Source organism: Aquarana catesbeiana, linkage group LG07, assembly GCF_042186555.1.
Source record: "Aquarana catesbeiana isolate 2022-GZ linkage group LG07, ASM4218655v1, whole genome shotgun sequence".
NCBI classification, from domain to species: domain Eukaryota; kingdom Metazoa; phylum Chordata; class Amphibia; order Anura; family Ranidae; genus Aquarana; species Aquarana catesbeiana.
Window position 1 is genome coordinate 10,564,499 of NC_133330.1, and position 15,396 is coordinate 10,579,894.

The 15,396-nt window shown below is 45.2% G+C and overlaps 1 protein-coding gene across 1 annotated transcript in view; it reads right to left on the reverse strand.

The window, feature by feature from the left end:
- Positions 1-2,062: 2,062 nt before the first annotated feature.
- LOC141102662 (uncharacterized) overlaps positions 2,063-15,396 on the reverse strand; it is a 145,047-nt gene continuing 131,713 nt past the window's right edge. Inside the window, exons 3-5 of the mRNA XM_073591572.1 lie at positions 11,862-11,938; positions 10,347-10,518; positions 2,063-2,417 (exon numbers count right to left, since the gene is read on the reverse strand). Coding sequence (XP_073447673.1) covers positions 2,259-2,417; positions 10,347-10,518; positions 11,862-11,938 — 408 coding nt within the window. The 3' untranslated portion in view covers positions 2,063-2,258. The remainder of the gene's footprint in view (positions 2,418-10,346; positions 10,519-11,861; positions 11,939-15,396) is intronic.

Sequence of the window (15,396 nt, forward strand, 5' to 3'; positions counted from 1 at the left end):
GTTCCTAAGAGAGTTCTTTGCCATGAGGTGCCATGTTGAACTTCCAGTGACCAGTATGAGAGAGTGAGAGCAATAACACCAAATTTAACACACCTGCTCCCCATTCACACCTGAGACCTTGTAACACTAATGAGTCACATGACATGCGAAAATGGCTAATTGGGCCCAATTTGGACATTTTCACTTAGGGGTGTACTGACTTTTGTTGCCAGCGGTTTAGACATTAATGGCTGTGTGTTGAGTTATTTTGAGGGGACAGCAAATTTACACTGTTATACAAGCTGTACACTCACTACTTTACATTGTAGCAAAGTGTCATTTCTTCAGTGTTGTCACATGAAAAGATAGAAGAAAAGATTTACAAAAATGTGAGGGGTGTACTCATTTTTGTGAGATACTGTACATGTAGATTTCTCAATTTGGGTGATCCCTTCATCTTGGCAGGTCCCCTGCTTTTGTGAAGAGCAACCAAATGACTTTTTTTGACTGGCGAAGGTCCAAAGAGTTTGGCATCTCAACTCCACCACCCTTTGGATTTTTACAGATTAAACTGGGAGACCAGTGGACTCTTGAGGCCATCATTTGGTGCTCCTTTTGGCTCACAGGTCTGAGCTGTCGGTTTGAGGTTTCAGTTTTCAGGTTTTTATTTTGGATAGTAAAAAATCTTTTTTTTCTGCCAGTAAATACCTTATCCAGCCCATTTCCTGTTTCTGGTAAAAAGCCTAGGCTTATTACATCACGCACAGCTCTCTCACTCTGGTGAGTGTTTGCCAGGAGGAATGGAGGGGGGATGAGTAATAAGAGGGCCAATGAGAGCTGCAGTGCTGGAGGTGTGCCTCTGTGTGTCTGTGTAAATCCAGGAAGTAAACAGGCAGCAGCTTCAGCTGCCCACAGTTAACATGGCTGCAGCCAGACTCAGTAGAGGGAGATTGCTGCAGCATATTTGGCAAGTACAGAATCACAGTATATATAAAATAAAATGCAAAGTGGTTGGAGGGAAACTTCAGAATGGCAAATATGTTTTCATTACAAATTATGTGAGCAGACTGCACTTCCTCTTTAAAGCGGAGTTCCACCCAAAAGTGGAACTTCCGCTTTAAGCACTCTTCGCCCCGTTGCATGCCACATTTGGCATGTAATTTTTTTGGGGGGGAGTGGGTTCCTTGTTTTGAGTGGGACTTCCTGTCCCACTTCCTGCTTCCGACTTCAGGCCGCCTAGGCGACTCCTCCTCTCCCCCTAGGTGGCCCCTCCCTCTCAGCAATCTTCTGGGACATGTCACAGGTCCCAGAAGATTGCCTGTCCACTCGGAGAGCACAGCGTGACTCTCCATGTGCAGTGCGCATCCGGCCGTGAAGCCGCAAGCTGTCACAGCTGGGTGCCCACAGTTTCTATGGTGGCACCACGGAGTAGAGGGGGAGAGGAGCGAGGCTCTGTGCAGCCGCATCGCTGGACCACGGGACAGGTGAGTGTCTGTTTATTAAAAGTCAGCATCTAAACTTTTTGTAGCTGCTGAGTTTTAATAAACTAAATAAGCCAGGAACTCCGCTTTAAGTTAGGTATGCAGCATTGACAAGCGGTCGGCACCTGTCCTGCCTGCGGCTGCCTGTTACAAACAATAATTGAGCAAGCAGATCATTGCAGAGCTAGTCCTCGGAGGATATGCGGGGCTAAGCAGGGCAGGTGCCCAGAGTAGCGAGCTGTGCATGGGCCCCTCGGGAAGCCTGGGCCCCCCCACCTCTGTATGGGCTGTCCCCCCCTGAAAGCAGCCCTGTGTACTGGGAAAATCAACTGCTTTCAGTCTGGAACCAGAAAAGTTTTAAAGATCTAAAAAGACCAGAAAGATTTTTATTGTTTTACTTGAAATCCAAGAAATCAAACTATGCAGGCAGAAAATGAAGCATTAGCACCCTCTGCTGGTTAATGTGTGCCTTTTAAATGTAATGCAACAAACCTCCAGCAGGAGGGCGCTATGCAGCAGGTAGTGATTAGCTATCGACTTCAGCAATCAATCCAAAGTCAGTTTTTAGCGCTAAATAAAATGATTGGTTTGATCAGACACAATAGAGCTCATTGGATTTTATTTAAAATGAGGCTGAAATTCATTTCTGGTACATGAACTGAGCAAAGCTCTACACGAGCAGCAAGGGTGCAGATTGGAGGGGGGGGTTACAAAGCAGGATACAAGAATTTTTCCTTCTTCCTCCACTATGGCCATTTCACAGAGCCTGGATATGGACACGTGGGACAGGCGGCTCCTCTATTGTATGATTTTTCCATCTAGTGTGATGGACTTAACCTCGATGCCTCCCACGGTCAAGTATGAGATCTGGTGTATGGGAAAGCGAACTGGAAAGCAGAGAGGATTTCCGGTAGGTAATTTTATGCTGAAATTGCATTTCTCAAAGTGGAAGCAAACCTGTAAAAAAAAGATAGCAGTGTCAGCTTGCTGGGCTATAAAAAGTCAATAAGTGTTGGCTGTAGAGACAAAGACTTTGCCACCAAACCGTTCATTTCAACTAAAAACTTTCCACAAGATGATGATATGTGCACGTAGCTTATCTTATGTATTTATTTATGTGTTGCAGAAAATTGTTAACGGAATGGAAAAATGGATAGATGTGCTTCTGTTCTGCAATTGGTGACAGGGTCTCTTTGAGGACGGTGTATCTGTCACCTAGAACAACGACAGGAGATAGTTGTAATAGCTGTTGGCCAGTTTAAGGACCATAACTGGAGTGCTGGTATACAGCCAGGGGGTGGGGGAGGCGGGATGGGAGGTAGCACAGGGAAAACGGCAACTTAAAAGTCCAGTGGGGGAAAGTCTACAAAGCTCCCTGAATCAGACCAAACGGCTCTGGTTAGCGATGTAGGTGACCAGCTGTCAGAGCAGACTTTGTAATGGAAGAGAGGAGAAAGCAAAGCAGCACCAATCTGAGTGCAGCATAGATTGAAGACCGGGGGTGTGGCAAGCTCGTGTTTGAGCATCCGCGCGCCTTCATCAGGCATCTGCTGCGGGCATGTTTGACGAGGGCTTTTATGCAGGGAGGAAGGGGCGGTCCATGGGACAACAATGGTCAGCGGACCAGCACCTGCCTTACTGCACTAAGGTACTACAGCAGTGATACTTATAATTAGGAACATATAAAAAAAATCTAAAAAAATACTAGATAAAACAAATGTGATTAAAAACAAGGATGATAAATAAAATATATATCTTTTTTTTTTTTAAACGGGCCAATAAGAGGTAGTCCATAATAGTAGTAACATTATTAATTTACCTATCCAATGAAATTGCATTAAGTACACAGGTACCTAAAGAAATCATGGGAGGTAACTATGGAGATCTATCTATGCATGTGTCTGTATGTATGTAGGAATGGGGAAGAGGGGTGCAGAAATGAGGATATTTTATTAGCGATCATAAGGATAATAATGTATAAGGGGATATATGCATATACACACACACACACACACACATGTGTGGTTAGGAAGGTATACCAATACATATATAACTGAATAAATAAACTAGGGCAGGGGCTCTGGGGGGTTTAGGAAGGAAAAAGTGGAGGGGGGAAGGGGACAAGAGGTGGTATGCAAATGGTAAATCAAAGATATGTATAGCCCAGGTACAGGGTTTAGAGGATGGTGTGTATTTCAATCTCTTCATTCAAACCCCCAGGACTGAGGCTATCCAGGGTATAGATCCAGAAAGTTTCTCTTTCACATTTGGTGCATTCAGCTCTGGGGAGGCTTTTGGGGATCGATTCCAAGACCCAGACTTGTAGACCCTTTGTGGAGCCTTGGTGGAACTCCTTGAAGTGTCTGGGTATGGTGAGCTCGGCACCTTCTTCGATGGACCGCCTGTGCTCACCAAATCTTTTGCGTAAAGTTTGTACTGTGCGGCCCACGTAGAGCAGGCCGCAGGGGCAGGTAAGGCAATAGATTACAAATTCAGGTGAACAGCTGTAGAATTCTCCAAGGTGGTAAGTCTTGCCCATGGTGGTGAAGCGTTTTTGTCCATGTTTAACGAACTGGCAAGTGAAGCATTTTAGTTTATGGCATTGGTACATCCCCTTAATGTCCAAAAAAGTGAGGGTGGATCTTGATTGTGTCTTGGTGGTTTTTAGTTTGCTGGGTGCTACTCTGCTTTATATGTTTTTGGCTCTTCATTAGGTAATGTTAGGTCTAGTGCTTAGAGAGGATTGGAGGTGAGGATCCTCTAGTAGTATACCCCAGTGTTTGCGGAAGATGTATTCCATCTTTTTGAGTTGTACATGGAAGTGGGTAACAAATCTGGTCATTTGGGAAGGAGTTGGTCGTTGATGTTTAGTGGGATGTGAATCTTCAGTGAAATATTTGTAGGCTTCTTGTACAAGCTGAGCGGTGTCTCCTTTATCCAGAAATTTGTGTTTGAAAAGGCTTCCTTGTTCTGCGTAGTGTTCTGGGCATGTACAATTGAGTTTTAATATCGGCAGAATTGAGTTTTAGGAACGTTTGAATCCACCAAGGGTGGTGGCAGCTCTGGAAGTGCAGATAGGAGTTGCCAGACGTAAGTTTGGTATAATTCTTGGCATGTATGGTATTGCCAGTGTGGCATAGTTACAGGTCCAGGAAAGCAAGTGTGTCTGGGTCGCACACTGAGGTGAATGACAGACCCAAATTATTGATGTTGCAGTAGGCTACGAATTTCTCAACCCGAGAATGGAGACCATCCCAAATGACGATTATGTCGTCTATGTACCCGCCGAAGAACATTATGTGCTGGGAGTAAGGGTTATTGTACCAGATGAAGCGTTGTTCCCACAGGCCCATTGTAAGATTAGCATAGCTGGGGGCAAAATTGCCCCCCATTGCTGTGCCTTGGACCTGTAGGTAGTACTGGCCACAGGCCCAGGTGATTCTTGACTTCACACAGCTCTGTTTGACCCACAACTACTTTCTGTTCCACAACCAGTACTACCTACAGGTCCAAGGCACAGCAATGGGGGCCAATTTTGCCCCCAGCTATGCTAATCTTGCAATGGGCCTGTGGGAACAATGCTTCATCTGGTACATAGACAACATAATCATCATTTGGGATGGCCCCAGGATGGCCCACTGGTTAAAGAAATCCTATCTGCACCTCCAGAGCTGCCAGCACCCCAGGTGGATAGCAAACGTTCCTAAAAGTCAATTCTGCCGATTGAAACACAATTGTACATGCCCAGAACACTACGCAGAACAAGGAAGCCTTTTCAAACACAAATTTCTGGATAAAGGAGACACTGCTCAGCTTGTACAAGAAGCCTACGAATATTTCACTGAAGATACACATCCCACTAAACATCAACGACCAACTCCTTCCCAAATGACCAGATTTGTTACCCACTTCCATGTACAACACAAAAAGATGGAATACATCTTCCGCAAACACTGGGGTATACTACTAGAGGATCCTCACCTCCAATCCTCTCTAAGCACTAGACCTAACATTACCTACAGAAGAGCCCAAAACATAAAAAGCTGAGTAGCACCCAGCAAACTAAAAACCACCAAGACACAATCAAGGTCCACCCTTACTTTTTTGGACATTAAGGGGATGTACCAATGCCATAAACTAAAATGCTTGATTTGCCAGTTCGTTAAACAGACAATAGACAAAAACACTTCACTACCAAGGGCAAGACCTTGAAGAATTCTACAGCTGTTCATCTGAATTTGTAATCTATTGCCTTACCTGCAGCCTGCTCTACGTGGGCCGCACAGTATGAACTTTACGCAAAAGATTTGGTGAGCACAGGCGGTCCATCATCCACCAAGGCTCCACAAAGGGTCTACAAGTCTGGGTCTTGGAATCCATCCCCAAAAGCCTCCCCAGAGCTGAATGCACCAAACACCTATGTGAAAGAGAGACTTTCTGGATCTATACCCTGGATAGCATCAGTCCTGGGGGTTTGAACAAAGAGATTGAAATATACACCATCCTCTAAACCCCCTACCTGGGCTATACATATCTCTGATTTACCATTTGCATACCATCCCTTGTCCCATTTCCTTCCCCCCTTTATTTTTTCCTAAACCACCCCCCGCCTTGGTTTATTTATTCATTTATATATGTATATACTTGGTATACCTTCCTACCCATATATATATCTATCTCCCCCCCATTACCTCCCATGAGTTCTTTAGGTACCTGTGTACTTTATTGATTTACCTATCCGATGAAATTGCATTATGTTACTACTATTATGGACTACCTCTTTTTGGCCCGTTTAAAAAAAAAAATTTTATATTTTATTTATCATCCTTTTTTTTAATCACATTTGTTTTATCTAGTATTTTTTTATATTTTATTATATGTACCTAATTCTAAGTATCACTGCTGTAGTACCTCTGGTGGCAATAGGTGGGGAACTTCCTGCAGTAAGGCAGGTGCTGGTCTGCTGACCATTGTTGTCCCACAGACCGCCCCTTCCTCCCTGCATAAAATCCTAACCAAACATGGCTGCAGCAGATGCCTGATGAAGGAGTGCAGACGCTGTGAATGAGAGGTTGCCTTGCCACACCCCCTGACCTTCAGCCCCTGCACATTGCCAGCTTGCAGTCCCTCTATGCCAGCCATTCTCACCCAAGGCATAGCTCTCAACTGTCTCTGATTTGGAGCAAAGTCCCTCTGTCTTCCTCATTTGTCCCTCATTTTGGTCTGATCTATATAGATGTATATAAAATGCACTTTTTTATCTTTCAAAAGGTGTTTCCCAGTGTTAAACCTTTCATCCAATTTCAAAATTGCTGCATTTGTACATTTTAGACAATAAAATATAAAAGAAATAGTAGTGGTAAAAAAAAAAAAAAAAACGCTTGTGGATTTAATTAACCTTTTTTTTGGTTAATTTTCCTTTAAGGGAGTGTGGCAGGGGGCGTGTCCTATGCTTTCATACGTTTGTTAGTAGGTATAGAAGAAATTGGAGAGAGCACACCACTCCCTCATAAGGTGGTGGGATTTTTAAGGATGTGTTTAGAACTGTCACAACAACAAAATAGTACGCATAACAAATATTGAATTTATTACAAAAGCTCATCAGTTTAAAAGTTTACAATAATGACATTTGGTCACATAGTCCAAAAATCAATAACATTTGGTCATAACTATATGACCATAATTGATACTCAATACACAGGATACAACAGATGCTTGTATATGCAGAAAGCCAACGCGTTTCGCACACTTCTTATCTGCTTCTTCAAGGCAGATCGGCATACATCAAATTTGTAGTATTGATACCTCAACAAACGCAGCACAAGGAGAGAGCGGAGATGACACACCCTGCAATAATGGGGCGGTGAAGCCAGATTCACCCGCCTGGTCTGAGGATTTTGGACCATATAAAAAGCTCAAGATCAAAGGGGCCAGCAATCGTCTCCAATAGCCAAACAGGCAAAAAAACACAAGGAGACCAGAAAGTAGGGTGCAAATGCACCTCGGTCTAGACATGTTTCTCAAACCGTCACCTAGGTATGCGTCTCTTGACCAAATATCATTATTGTAAACTTTTAAACTGATGTGCTTTTGTATTAAATTCAATAATTTTTATGAATACTATTTTGTTGTTGTGCTTACTTTGGTGACAGTTCTAAACACATCCTTAAAAATCCCACCACCTTATGAGTGAGTGGTGTGCTCTCTCCAATTTATTCTATACCCACCAGCAGGGCAGGACTTAGGGTGGTGGGGGCCCCTGGGCTTGAGTCACTTTCGGGCCCTACCTTCTATAAATTACTTTAAATACTAATATGTGGCACTGATGACACGTGAAACTGATGACAGATGGCACTAATATGTGGCACTGATGACAGATGGCACTAATACGTGGCACTGATGACACGTGACACTGATGACAGATGACACTAATACGTGGCACTGATGACAGATGGCACTAATATGTGGCACTGATGACAGATGGCACTAATACGTGGCACTGATGACACGTGACACTGATAACAGATGGCATGTGACACTGACAGATGGCACTGATACATGGCACTGATGACACTGACAGGTGGCACTGGGGACAGATGGCATTGGGGACATTTGGCACTGATAGGTGGCACTGGGGACAGATGGCACTATGTTGTGTAGTGTAACTGTAACTAGTGTGAGTGTTCACTCACCGCTGCAGCACGGAAGCTCTCCCTCCTCACACGCTGTCTCTGTGTGAGGAGGGAGAGCCGGCGATGAGAGATTATCTCATATGTTTTTTATATTATCTCATATTACATATGAGATCACCTCTCATTGGACACTCCGATCGAGTGCTAAATGGCCGCTCTTTGGCAATTTAGCACGATCTGTGATTGGCTGTGTCCAAGGGACACGGCCAATACAGAACTTCCCCGATGCACGCCGTGGCGGTGCGCAGAGGGGAAGTAAACAGGAGGCCGTCCAGGGATGCCCTCCCGGCAATTGGCGTCCGCGCTGTAGCCGTCTTTTGGCTATAGTGCGGGTGCAAAGTGGGGCCCTTGGGGCCCCCTATTGGGCAGGGCCCATGGGCTTGAGCCCAGTCAAGCCCAATGGTAAGTCCAGCCCTGCCCACCAGGGATGTGGGTGTGTTGGACAGTCTCTAGAAACCGTCCGACATACTGTATGTATATATGTTTGTTAGTAGGTGTCCCTCATTCCTATCTCAAAATGTTTGGAGGTATGCCAGGGTTCCTTCAGAGTACTCTAGGGGTTCCTTGAGCTGTGACTGATTAACCTCCAATTGGGTGGTGCCTGCTGATTTTAGGGATCACCACCACTTGGCGGGGCGAGCTTCATGACACCAATGATCTTTTTCACTGCCTGTAAGAGTGGCATTTTGACCACCACTGTATGTGGAGCATTCTTACCACTGGTCACCAATGTAAGGGGCATTTTTGTTTCACTGACAACAAATGAAATTGTTTATATGAAGATTTCAATGGTTCCTCTGAGGCAAAAAGTTGGAGAAAGGCTGCTGTATGCCGTGCCAGCTACATAATATCTACACTACGTGCCAAAGGTGAGAACCATGCCGGAGTGCCATGACTCAACTGTGCACTAATGCCCTGGCATTAGACAGTGTATCCTAGGGGGCAGGCATTAAAGTCAAAGGGGGCTGGGCTTAACATTTGATGTGTGTCCCAGAGGGAGTGGTCAGGTGGTCGATCTGAAGGCCTGAATCCAAGTACAGCTGCAACCCAGATGTCCTGCAAAGCTGACTGGAAGGGAGACAAGCCAGGAAGGATCTGTTTCTGCTTACTGTGAGTATAGATCTGTCACGGGGCCCGTCCTGTGAGGGCCATCCCTTCAGCTAGTAGAGTCAATGGATGAGTGTCAGTCAAAGGGGATGCTAGTGAGTCTCCTGAAGATAAAATAGTTTCATCAAGTCTGCTGCCAGAGCAAGCAAAGGACTTATTCTTCCCATATAAGTGCAGTATGGTATAGCAGAGAGTCTGCTACCACATTCAACGTGGTGAGGTCAAGTGAGAGTTGTCCTCATCTGTAAATAGTTCCAGTTGGAGTATACCACTATTCCCTTCTCCCATCCAAGTTCCAACAATAAATACCAAAAAAAACAAACGCCCTGGATTGAATATTGGAGAACGAACGGATGAGTGTATGGCTAGTTGTGTGAAAACACCTAGCAACTGGCAGCAAGAAAATCAGGATGAGGCCCAGGGAAGTCTACACACAGCAATACCTAGGGGGGCAGTTCTACATGTCTGAGGAATTTTGCCCCCAGAGACGACTTTAGATGAACAGAGTATTCGGACTCCTTGGTTCTTCCCCTGTATCTCTCTCCCGGGAAACTCACATTGGTCCCTCTCCTGTATCCTGCCCTCAGCACACACATTGGTCCCTTCATAATAGTTGTAGCATGATGCTGATGAGCTTCAGTTCCCAGCCCCCCACTACTCCCCAGATTGAGCCTTTACAGGGGACTTTAATAGTGACATTCCAAGTCAGGGTTTTCCTGATCCCCGTTCCCTCCTCTTCCTATAATAATCATCTCACAAACATAACATTTTCAATAACACATGCATACACAAAGTAGAAATTAAGAATTTCACAAGCCGATAATTCTGATAATCAGTGATCTGACCAACAGCAACCATTTGCTTGGTGGTATATATCCATTGGATCTTCCTATGTGGGAGGTTCTCATCCTTCATGGAATGAGCTGACGGGGAAACCATCATAGCAAAGCCTTTATACCCTTCACCTGAGCCATCACTGGCTACCTACTGTATCTCTCAGAGATGGATATTATGTGTCCAATAAGAACAGTGATGCCACTTTGCCCCATCCAACATTTGTTCTCCCACCCCCCAAGCGTAGACGTACCACAGTGTCTGACCCTTCCTGGAATGGGAAGAATCTTTCCTTCACCTCCTCACCCCAGACACCGTCCTTCAGTGAGTTCAAGATTGTCTTCCGGTCGTCTCCAAACATGTCAAAGCGAGGGTTAATGTGCAGCACTAAATTCTTCTCATCTGTTCCCAAGTTTATGCCAAACCTAGAAAGACAGAAACAGCAATTATTCTGCTCAGATAACCTTGTTGGATATCGTACTGGAGTCATTCACCAGTGGTACTCCCATGGGTATCAGAGGTACTTCTACCACTTTAAGGCCCCTTTCACACTGAGGCACTTTTCAGGCACTTTCACGCAAAAAAAGAGCTTGAAAAGCTCCCGAAAACATATTTCCATTAAAATAAATGAATGTTTTTACACTGAGGCAGTGCGCTAGCAAGGCAGTGAAAAAACGCCCCTCTCCATTGAAATTAGTGGAAAGCTCTTCAAAAGCGCTCAGTGTTTTACTGGCAGTTTAGAAGTGCCTCAGTGTGAAAAGCGCCTTAATGATAATTCATAATAGCAAATCATATATAAATTATGTCAGCTAATATTTTTGGAGACTTAAAACTATAAGGCTACTTTCACACTGAGGCACTTCTCAGGCGCTAAAGTGCTAAAAATAGAGCCTGCAAAGCGCCCTGAAAGAGCAGCTCAATTCACTCCAATGTGAAAGCCCTGAGGGCTTTCACACTGGAGCGGTGTGCTTGCAGGACGGTCAAAAAATTCCTGCAAGCCGCATCTTTGCAGTGCCAACATATAAATAATCAAGCTTATGGGCGGCACAGTGGTGCAGTGGATAGCACTTTCGCCTAGCAGTAAGAAGGGTCGCTGGTTCGAATCCCAACCACGACACTACCTGCCTGGAGTTTGCATGTTCTCCCTGTGCCTGCGTGGGTTTCCTCCGGGTACTCCGGTTTCCTCCCACACTCCAAAGACATGCTGGTAGGTTAATTGGATCCTGTCTAAAATTGTCCCTAGTATGTATGAATGTGAGTTAGGGACCATAGATTGTAAGCTCCTTGAGGGTAGGGACTGATGTGAATGTACAATGTATATGTAAATCCTCTGGCCAACAGGAAGTCCTGGAAATTCAGCCAACCTCTATGGGGTGTATGTACCATGGCAGGGAAGAGGTCTGCCGATCAGACTGATGGAGGGATGGAGGACTGGTAGACGGAGAGTGTAGATGGGAGTCACAGGATTGTCAGTTGTCATATTTCAGATGATGGCTGATAAGTCAGACAAGTTTTATCCAGGATGACATTTTGTCACAATGTAGAAGAACAAATGTTGGAGCTAAATTTTCTCTGAGCAAAACAATCTGATGTTCGGTATTATTATAGGCTACACACCCCAAATTCCCAGTGAGGAGGGGTCAGTAGGATGTATTGTACACAGAACACACTTTACTTTTGTAAGTTGTACTTTTGGCAAATGATTGTATTATACAGAGATCAGACGTATATTATATAATAAGTAGCCGAGGATAGAACCGGGACTTACTGTTTACAGCCGAATGGAATGAAGCCCTTCACCTCCAGATGTTGATGAGGATTAAAGCAGAGGTTATGTATGACAGTCTGTATGGGAGAAAGGAGAGGATTATTACACCCTGTATAATAGTGATGGGCCGAACACCCCCCACCCCCGTTTGGTTCCCACCTGAACACCCAAACAGAGAAAAAAGTTCAGACCCAAGCCACAAACTCTAATAAAGTCTATGGGACCCAAACATGAAAAATCAAAAGTTCCCATTTTGAAGGCTTAAATGCAACCTATTGGCCATAAAAAGGGTATGGGAGCCCGGGTGCTGCCCTGGGGAAAAATGTATCAATGCAATTTTTTTTTTTTTTAACCACTAGCCGCCCGCCCACTGTCATATGACGGTGGGACGAGGCAGCTCTCGTTCTGGGCGGACGTCATATGACGTGAGCCACTAGGGGGCGCGCGCGTGCGCCCACTGCGTCACTGAGGAACCGATGCGCGTGCCCGGTGGCCGCGATGTCCGCCGGGCACCCGTGATTGCCCAGTAATGGAGCAGGACCGCACAAGTATCTATTATTCTTCAGGAGGGAGGGCGATCTCCCCCCCCCCCCTTTTCCTGGCCTGCCAAGCTGCATGTTCAGATAAGGATCTAGTATGGATTTGGGGGGGCACTACCTTTTTTTTTTTTTTTGGTGGGGGTTCCCCTTAAAATCCATAGCAGACTCAAAGGGCCGCGATTCTTGATTCTCTACTCTATTGACAGCCTATTCTGCAATGTTTTTTTTTTTTTTCCATTTAGCTGTCAGAGGGGAAGCCCGCTGACAGCTGATGACTCCTCCATTGTTAAGGACGCGGTGGCCGGCTTCCTGTCCCCGCTCCCTAACAACCTAATGACTGTGCGCTTGGTGGGCGAACATCCTGCTGAGCACACAGAAAATTTGGGTGCTCAGCAAACACCCGAGTGGGCGAAGTTCGGCTCTCTAGTGTGCTAAAAGTGTTCAAATTTAGAGTAGGTCAAATATTTATGATTGCCAATACATTTCTGATATCTGTCCTTATATTCCTTTAAGGGTTTTTTTATTAGTAATATCATCATCTTTTACGTTTCACTTTCACATTTAATATTATATTATGTTTTATTACGTGCATTAGAGGTATTATGTCTTTTATACACTAGATGGCGCTAGCTATTTACTTGCTTTTTCTGTAACATTTGGATACTATTCTCCCTTGGATTAGACTATTCTTAAATATTATTTATCCACTTTGGGTGATATATTATATATATATATATATATATATATATAAATCAAACGATCTGGGGTGATTATGCTCAAGTGGTGTATGTGTTTTGAGGAACACTGGTCAGTCCAGACTTTATTTTTAGGGGCGTGGCAGCCCAATTTTATTTAAATGAAACAAACTTCACTGAATATCTTCCCTCGCAGGGGGTTCCACCATCATTGTATAACAGAAAAACTTCATCCTCCCGGCTCACTCACTCTTACTTATGCCCCGTACACACGGTTGGACTTTGTTCGGACATTCCAACAACAAAATCCTAGGATTTTTTTCCGACGGATGTTGGCTCAAACTTGTCTTGCATACACACTGTCACATAAAGTTGTCGGAAAATCCGATCGTTCTGAACGCGGTGACATAAAACACGTACGTCGGGACTATAAACGGGGCAGTGGCCAATAGCTTTCATCTCTTTATTTATTCTGAGCATGCGTGGCACTTTGTCCGTCGGATTTGTGTACACACGATCGGAATTTCCGACAATGGATTTTGTTGTCGGAAAATTTTATAGCCTGCTCTCAAACTTTGTGTGTCGGAAAATCCGATGGAAAATGTGTGATGGAGCCTACACACGGTCGGAATTTCCGACAACAAGGTCCTATCACACATTTTCCGTCGGAAAATCTGACCGTGTGTACGGGGCATTAGTCAAACTCCCTCCTGGAGCTTACTTGCTCAGCTGCACGCTGATTGGTCACGGGCCACATCTGCCTCCTGCAGACATCCATACTCAGACTCCTAGAGCCGTCTCTACCTGAAAGCCCTCCCTACTCCTACACCAGGCCACCTACCTGTAGGGCGGCGCTGTTCCCAAGTGTAAGCCCTGAGCTCTCTTCCTGAGGGGAATATAAACCCCGCCCACAGGTGTGCAATCAACATGCCTGTCAAAAACCAGGCTGAGGGTGCTAATACACACCGTGACCTGGAGTCACCTCTCCACACATATTATATATATATATATGTATGTTTATATTGATTGTATACATGCATGCTCTGTGTGTAAAGAGATTGCACTCTCTTTCTATCCAATGCGGAGCTGCACATTTCCCCGTTTTTTTACTTTTCCAATTACCCAGACTTGATTAATACGATCATCATTAAGTTTTCTTTTTGACACCGAAGGATATACTTCATATTGGTTTTATTGCAGTATATACTCAGTACGATTTATTCCACCCACCTTTCGGTTCCTAGGTCTTCAGGAACCAATGTTCTCTCTCATACCCAGTTCACTAGGCAGGTGGGAAATAGGAAAATGGCTGTGGCGGGCTCAAATGAAATGGCGCCCACATCATCTCTAATGATAACTTACTCTATATGCTTGCTATGTGGCACTGGGACCCCTATTCCTTGAGGAAGTCATGCGCCGAGTGACAAAACGCATTGGGGGCGGGGGCCTACTGTTCAGGAAGTTTAGGCCCTGTATAGATCCAAGATTTCCAGTTTCCAAGGGATCTTTAAAGGGGCTGCACACCCTTAATGTGCCAAGTCCATTACCTGGGTGAACTAGAGGAAGTGCGCTGAGAAATGCGAGTTTTAACTTTTAAAGCTTTTATTATTAACCACTTCCTGCCCGCCCACTGTCAAATGACTGCGGAGCGCTGCGGCTCTCGTTCTGGGATGACATCATGTGACGGCGCCCCAGAACGGCCGCTCTCTTGCGCCCGCAGCACGGCGATTGAGGCCGCGCCGTGTTCCTAGGACACGGCATGACCACGATTTCGGTAAACAGCCAATGACGTGGCTCCTCGCCTCACACTGACAGTGTGTGGTGAGGAGAGCCGATCAGCGACATCTCCCTGCAGGGGAGACTAGGACAGGTAATCAGAACACTGTTTATCAGTGCCCTGATTACAGTAAAGTCCCAGCAGTGCCCATTAGTCACACCAATCAGTGCCCATTGGTGACACCAGTGATGCCAGTCAGTGCTGCCTTTCAGTGCCTGCCCATCAATTCCCATCAGTGCTATTCATCAGTGCCCATCAGTGCCACCTATCAGTGCCCATCAGTGCTGCATATCAGTGCTACCTATCAATGCCCATCAGTGCTATTCATCAGTGCCTATCAGTGCCCATCAGTGCTGCATATCAGTGCTACCTATCAATGCCCATCAGTGCTATTCATCAGTGCCTATCAGTGCCCATCAGTGCCTATCAGTGCCCATCAGTGCTGCATATCAGTGCCACCTATCAGTGCTCATCAGTGAGGCATACTAGTGCCTCCCAATCAGTGCCCTTCAGTGCCGCCTCAT